This window comes from Telopea speciosissima, chromosome 7 (assembly GCF_018873765.1).
Source record: "Telopea speciosissima isolate NSW1024214 ecotype Mountain lineage chromosome 7, Tspe_v1, whole genome shotgun sequence".
NCBI classification, from domain to species: Eukaryota; Viridiplantae; Streptophyta; class Magnoliopsida; order Proteales; family Proteaceae; genus Telopea; species Telopea speciosissima.
The window spans coordinates 16219099-16227098 of NC_057922.1; the positions used below are offsets into that span (position 1 = coordinate 16219099).

At 38.2% G+C, this 8000-nt stretch overlaps 1 protein-coding gene across 1 annotated transcript; it reads right to left on the reverse strand.

The window, feature by feature from the left end:
- Positions 1 to 2659: 2659 nt before the first annotated feature.
- On the reverse strand, positions 2660 to 6815 carry LOC122668280 (MDIS1-interacting receptor like kinase 2-like). Its single transcript, XM_043864865.1, has 2 exons — positions 3767 to 6815; positions 2660 to 2907 (listed from the first exon to the last, which is right to left on the reverse strand). Exons 1-2 carry the CDS (start codon positions 6813 to 6815, stop codon positions 2660 to 2662), a joined length of 3297 nt encoding a protein of 1098 aa, XP_043720800.1.
- Between the last annotated feature and the right edge of the window lie 1185 nt (positions 6816 to 8000).

The following is an 8000-nucleotide window of genomic DNA, read 5'->3' on the forward strand; positions in this document are numbered from 1 at the left end:
ATATAAAAATATGTGGGTGAAATTTAAAGTTTATAATGTATAAATTATATCAACATATATTTTATAGTATAACTTAAATCAGGGTCGGGCCGGGCCGGGCCAAGCTTAGCTCGAGACCTCAACCCTAATCCGACCCGACCCTAACTCAGGGCCAGAAATTTTCAGCCCTGACCTGCCCTGAGGGCCAAATATCTCGGCCTAGACCCTGTTCGGGCTCAGGATGAATTCGGGCCGACAGGGCCAAACTTGCACCCCTAAATTATCCACCGAGGTTCTCCTTGACGGATCCATCACAATTAATTGCGATCCAGCCGTTTGGTGGATGAGGCCAGATAAGGGGGCAAGACTGAGGGAGAGAAAAGGGCACCTGAATCTGCCATTTGATGAAGATTTTGGGTTTGAAAACAATAGTAATCCTTATCCTACCGACAATATGTCAATCAGTGGTCTATAGGAAAAGATTCTAATTTGAGGGTCACAATTAGTTGACAAGAAAACAACAGGTGTAAACTTGGAATTTTGAAACTCATAAGTCACAACCACCTACTTTTTGAAAAAGGAATCCAACGACATTGAAAACAGGTCAATTGACTATCCATAGAAAAAGATTTCATTTCGAGGGCTACGATATACTGAACCTTCAATGATTATGTAGAAAATAGGGTTTCCCTTAGAAATGTCTGAATAAAAGATTACATCATTGATATTATGATATTTGGTTTTTATTTATAAAGAGAAGTTCTTATTGACATCTCATAAGATCTCAAATAATTTGAAATCTTATTATTATTATTATTTTTGCTCTTTTAAAACAACATACTTTTTTCAATATAAGGGTAAATCCTGTTATTTCACAAGTGTATTCAAAATATATATAAGAAAATGATAATTTTATTAATTTATTTTTGAAAATTCATTTGTATTCCTAAATAAAAAACTTTTGAAAATAAGACAAGGATCAATCAAAAGAAGGTGTCACGATTTAAATATACCTATAGAACTGGTTGTATTATGACAACCCTTTAATAAATATCACTTATCTATGTAATTTTGCATGTCTTTTTGTTTTTTTTCCAGGTAAACTGTAATTTTGCTTATCAATGATTCAATGGTAGCAAAAATCACAATAACAATTATTCTTTGGCCTTTATTCAACCAGACTCCATAAAAGGAACCAATTATTTCGTACCAAAGACCAAAAAAAGGAACCAATTATTCTTTGGCCTTTAAATGGGCTGGAACAGAAATTTGAAGTGTAATGAGTTGTTGTTACTGAAGACCTACACCTAGCTGGGGATGCAACAGTGCTGGTTCGGGCCCGGTTTCTGAAAACCCACTCCCGGGCTGGCCGGCGGTCGGCTGGAATATTTCATCCGAGACTCGGTCAGTCGTCGGGCTTGGCCCTGTTTTTGTCATTTCCGTGTTCTTTTTATATAAGAAAATGAAAACAATTTTTAAATATATGTTATATTATTTAATATACATTTAAAATAATAAATCAATTACGTGTATTAAATGTAATCTATGATGCTTTTTCGTGGCCCTTATCTTAGAAGCACACCTCTGCCCAGAGTCTTGTCTGGCCCAACCCCAAGCCTAAAATTCCAACTCTTAGACCACTATGAAAGTTGAAAAGCCCAGCCCAATTCCTGGCGGGCTCCGGTTCTTCGGGCCAAACTTGCACTTCTATTACACCCATTTCATTAGCCGAGTTTCAAGCAAAACCAAGCAGTGGAAGTGATTAAAATGGTGAAATGACCGCCCTGCCTCAATGAAAGACGAAAATCTCACCCCCAAGATGCCAGAGTGTGCGCTCGCATTGGTTGCAGCACATACGTGGCCCCTGCGCTACCCCTAATAATAATAATAATAAGGGAAAGGGCATTTCCATTCTGGTGGAGCAATGGCTCCTTATTTCGTGCCCAACAGATAAATAACCTCATGGGTATTCTGCCCTCTCAAAGCTCTTTGAGCTGGACAGGGGATAAAGGATGGTGGTTGATAGGGAGAGATAGTATCACCTGGACAGGGAATCGAGGATGGTGCAATCCACTCATTCTCTTGGATTCTATCACCCAAGGGCATAGAAGAATGGTTCTCATACGAGAACCTGAACCATTATCTGCTTTCTCTAGGTGACCCACCTAGGAGGAATCTATGAGTGGATTTATGGTTTATTTCTACCATTAGGATCATGGTTCTAAGTATCAGTATCGGCGATACATTCTGGTATTGTATGTAGCTGATCCTGATACAATATCAGTGACACAGTTCGGACAAGGGGTAGAACCATGATTAGGATAGCTATGCCCACTTACAATTAAAAAGCTATATCATAAATCAAAATAAATAATAAAACATGATTCCATGATTGCACCATTCTTCTCGGTTGAGAGAAAACTCATCCTCGAGTTTTAGGAATCGATATAACACTAGTTGAAGTCAAATTGCACATTGTATGTAGAAGATTCTGTTTCATAGCTTATGGTCGGATGCTAAAGAAGGAAAAAGCTAAACAAGCTTATATTACACATAATTCTTCATCTATTGGACTAAATTCACACCTCTAGATTCAATAGTTGTCCTAATGTTATTTTGTGGAATTTATTTCAGAAATTCTGTAAATTGATAGCTCTTGAGACACTTGTTGCATGGTTGGTCAAGATTGTTGATTTTTATGCAAACAAGAAAATGCCAGCTTCATAAGCAAAACCAATTTCTCAGCAACTTGATTTGTGGGAGGTGAGATGCGCCGGTCAACTATATCCATCAACCATATGTTTTGATCAATATATGACACTGTGGAGATAAGTTCTACTGGATGCTTTCCCATTATCACTTCTAATGTTACTACACCGAAGCTATAGACATCACATTTTTCAGTCGCCCTCATTGTGTAAGCAAGCTCTGCAGAATACGTAAAACAAATGAAATTAGTAAAATTAATAAGGAAATTTTTTTTCACAACTACAATGTGGGGCTACATTGTAGTCTATTTTATGCCACGTGGAGCAATTTCTAAGTTTCTCACATATAAATATTGCAATTAATTTAAATTATACGGTTCACCATGTTCTACCACTACAACATGACCACCATGACCACGATGCTAAGGGGGCCGGGCCTCTCCTTGAAAGTGATTGCCTCCTTTTTTTCTTTTTTTCTTTTTTTTAAATCAAGGGAACCTTATTTCAATTCTATGGTTTATTTTTGTTGAATCAACCTTTAGTAGTTTCTGTATGCAAAATGATACCCTTAACCCATAGTGGCAAAAAATTTTATTAACTCATAACGAAATGAACCTTAAAAAAAATTAATAAAAAACTCCATTGTAGGTTCATATAACCCTTCCCCATAAAATTATAGGAATTTGGTAATACTCAAAAACAAACTTTCGCCTTTTAAGAAAGAATAAAAATATATTTTTCATTAAAAAAAGCAACTTGTGTTTGTTAACTGCCTTTGGTGAACATGCAGCAAAAATATATAACGGATTCATATATGTTGAAATGTTTATTATTTAATAGATTCATCGAGTAGAATTGTGAGTCACCCACCTGCTTTGTTCAATATAGATTTACAAGAAAGAATTTCTAGGTATTTATGCATTCTAAAATTTTTTACATGTGTTTGTACGTGTATGTGTGTGCGCATACATGCATGTGTGCATATGTATGGGTGTGGGTGTGGGTGTGTGTGTGTGTGTGTGTGTGTGTGTGTGAGAGAGAGAGAGAGAGAGAGAGAGAGAGAGAGAGATGGAGAGAACTTGGTGCAATATATCCATATGTTCCTGCAAAAGCTGTCCAAAGTGATGAATCAGGCTTTAGAAGTCTACTAACGCCGAAGTCTGAGACATGAGGCTTAAAGTCTGAATCTAACAATATATTTTTGCTCGATATGTCTCGATGAATTATTTGGGGGGAGCAATCATGGTGCAAGTAAGCTAGAGCCTGAGCTATACCCTTAACGATATTAACCCTTCTAGTCCAATCTAAGTCCACCGCTTCTTCATCTATGCTTAGGATCTTAGCCAAGCTTCCTCTCTCTACATATTCATATACCAAAAATGAGTGTCGCACGTGGGAACAAAATCCATACAATTTCACGATGTTTCGATGTCGCACTTCTGTCATCATTTGAATTTCATTTCTGAAAGTTTCTGGATCAGAAATCTCGTCGTCATCATCTGAAGAAGAAGAGGTGAACTTTTTAACAGCTACCAGTTGACCTGATGACAATTCTGCTTTATAAACACTTGCATGTCTTCCCATGCCAATGCAATATTTTGGGTCGAACTGCTCAGTAGCTTCAATGATGTCTTGGTATGCTATCCTCCCATCATAGTTCGATATTGTACACATATTTTCTCTACGTGGTTGTTGGTCTGTATTTCGATTCTCGTCTTCTATGCATCTCTTCCTCCGGCAACGGAAAAACAAAAATGTCCCAAGAAATGCAAATAGAAGAAACAGCAGTACTACTATGATCATAAGAAGGATGGCTTTGTGGCTCTCTTTTGGGGATAGCTTAGAAATATTGCAAGGTCCCAAACCTGTGGCATTGCCGCACAAACCTTTATTGTGAATGAAAGCTTCCACTGGAGCATTTCGAAAGGCTCGATTATCAGGTAGAGGACCCTCTAACTCATTGTAGGATACATCAACGGTTATCAAACTGATCATTGCAACGAAAGTATATGGAAATGAACCGAACAACTTGTTATGAGAGAGATTCAAATTTGTTAGCTTGTCTAACCTTCCAAGTTGCAGAGGGATCTCTCCAGTGAAAAGGTTACCACTAAGGTCTAGTTGCACCTGTAGGGAAACTAAATTACCAATTTCAACTGGAATGCTTCCGTTGAATCTATTCTTACTCAAATTTAAGTAAATAAGATTCGTGCATTTCCCTAGTTGATTTGGAACAGACCCCCCTAGGTTGTTCATTGAGAGGTCAAGTAGCTGAAGTTTGCAGAACAATCCCAATTCCTTAGGTATGGTGCCAGAGAGTTGGTTGTCATTCAAATTTAGTGTCACCAAAGAGCTAAGCCTCCCCATTTCTCTTGGAATCTGGCCTACAAGAAGATTCGAAGAAAGCTCAAGTCCTTGCAATTGAAGTGAGTCTCCAAGCTCAGGTGGTATTCGACCGAAAATTTTGTTTCCTGAGATTTTTAGGTTTAACAATTGTAGGCATTTCCCCCAATTTTGTGAAACCTCATCAGACAATTGATTGAAGCTCAGATCGATGTAGGTTAGATTTGGGTAAACACCAAATATTTCTGATATGTTTCCCGTGAGATGGTTATTTACAAGCCGGACTCTTACTAGGCCGGTGCAGTTTCTCATGCTTTTGGGTATCGGGCCTATGAAATGGTTATAATGTCCACCAAATCTTAAGAGTGACGCAGTATTGCATATAAGGTGTGGTAAATACCCATTAAAATGATTATTTCCAAACTGCAAGCTTTGCAATTTTGTAAAATTGCTGATTGCCTGAGGTATTCGACCCGACAATTGGTTTTTAGAAAAGATGAGAACAACTAGATTGGTCAAATTTCCAAGAGAATGAGGAAGTGAGCCAATGAGACTATTGTTTCTCAAAGAAAGTACTTCAAGAGATTTCATGTTTCCAAAAGAAGCAGGAACTGAACCAATGAGAATATTTTCCATCAAAGTAAGTTTAGTAAGAGATCTCAAGTTTCCAATTTCTGGAGGGATAGAACCTGTCAAATGATTATTCCACATATCTAGCGTATAAAGATTGGTCATGTTTCCAATCTCCATAGGAATGGAACCAGAGAGTGAATTTGAATTAAGGTACATGAAGTTCAGCTTCCTCAAATCTCCAAAAGAAGCAGGTATTGAACCAGTGAGAATATTTCTCTCTAAATAAAGATGAGTAAGAGATTTCAAGTTTCCAATTTCTGGTGGGATAGAACCTGTCAGAAAGTTATGCTTCAATGGTAGCTCATGAAGATTGGTCATGTTTCCGATTTCCATTGGAATGGAACCAGAGAGAGTATTGAAAGAGAGGTCTAAGGTGTTTAGTTTGCTCAAATTTCCAATGGTGGAAGGAATCGAACCATTTAGGAAGTAATTGGTAGACACATTCAGCATAGTGAGGCTACTAAGATTCCCAAATATTCCAAGGGGAATAGGACCAGAAAGTTGATTTTCACCGAGATGTAGAATTTTCAGATTCTTCATAGCACCTAAAACTGCAGGGATTGAGCCGGTGAGATTGTTGTTGTGCAAATCAAGCTCACTGAGAGTCATCATCAGTAGTGAAATCTGTGATGGGATGTTCCCGGAAAAGTGATTGATGCAGAGATGGAGATGGGTGAGTTGAGAAAGGTTGGCAATGGTGGGAGGGATGGGACCAAAAAGTGAGTTTTTATGGAGATCAAGACGGAGGAGGTTAGGGAAGGATGAGAAGTTAAAGTCATGGAGCGTACCTTTCAAATCCATGCGGGAGAGGTTTATTATGGTGATGACTCCAGTTGCCTCATTGCAAGTAATTCCCTCCCACTTGCATGGGTTGTTGTTGCTGTTGCTGCTTCCGTTTGCCATCATCTGTGTCGTCGTCCATAAAAGGAGTAGTGGACGAGAATTGTTATAACGAAAAAGAATAAGACTGGACTTCCATTGAAAGAGAGCCTCCATTGCTTCTCGTTGATGATCAAAATCATAATTATTAATGGAAGGGGAAGCAGCTACTCTGAATGAAGAAGAAGAAGAAGAAGGAGCAGCAATGGACATGGCCAAAAGGAAAACCAATAAGAGGAGGAGACAGAAGGATGATGGTGCATTGATAAACATGGTTTCGCCTTCCAAAGTGCAGAAAACAAAACTGATTTGGGAGTTGGGGACTTGGCAGATGGGTTCTCTAACTTACGGCTCCGGATCCTTAACTTATAACGGCTGTACGTGATCCATTTGAAACGTGAACCACGGTTTTAAGGACCCCGCCCCCTCACTCTTGAGACGACCCGACTCAGACCAATTGGATTCACACTCTATTTGAAGAATTTGTTTGACTCAAATGGGCTTTTCTTGTCTTTAGCTATCAAAAGTTCTCGTGTCAAGGACTTCGGTATTTCCATTCACATGATATCATAAAAAATATCATGTGAATGGAATGGAAATACTTCTCTCCAAACACTCTTACCCAAAGACTTTAATTAGGCTTACACATCACATGCCATCCAACTACGTACCGTCCATTTTCTCTTACAATCTTCTCTTCCCCTAGCCAGCTAGCTAGAACTATGCATTGATGGAATCTAGTTTGTTACACACCTTATTAGGCATCATAAAACAGAACATCCAATCAGTGAACATATATATAGAACTAAAAACAGATTTGATCAGACATTGTTGAGCCCTTCTATTTTCCTACAACTTGTTTGTTGGTTATTCAAGAATGATCATGAGGTCATCTTCCGGGTGAAAAAAAAAATCACTGCAACCCTTGGCGCCACCCGCATGAGGTTCCAAGCTTCTCATGGGCCTTGGTCTTTTCTGCTCTATATGAATTGCAACGATGTGTTATTCGTTACACCCATTGCCACATGGGAAAAAAAAATAATCTTTGCTAGTGTTGATGGATCACTTGAGACAACGTTATTAGATATTAGGCATTTTCTGGTAAAATTGCGAATAAGAATAAAATTAAGATACTCCATCATCTGAGATTCCACATCTCACGCCCGTATATCAATGGGCATTAGAGTATGTAGGGGTGCAATTGCTTGGGGCTAGAGATGTAAACCGATATTCTAAAATCCGTATTTGATCCGCATTCGTATCTGTTTAGGAGAATTCAAATCCGTTCGAAACTAATCGGATACGATATGATAATCCCCCTATCCGATCGATTATTATCCGATTCGTTTAGCAATCTCGACGGTAATAAAATATCTGAAACATATCTTTGTGTCCGTTTATCTTTTTAAGTTACCTTATTGGATTTTGTTATCTTATTTTTATAATTTTATAAGTTAA

Coding starts and splice junctions, on each gene's coding strand:
- LOC122668280 (XM_043864865.1), bottom strand. CDS start 6,815: ATGTTTATCAATGCACCATCATCCTTCTGTCTCCTCCTCTTATTGGTT. Junction 2,908..3,766: donor ATATGGATATATTGCACCAA/GTTCTCTCCATC, acceptor CGTATTCTGCAG/AGCTTGCTTACACAATGAGG.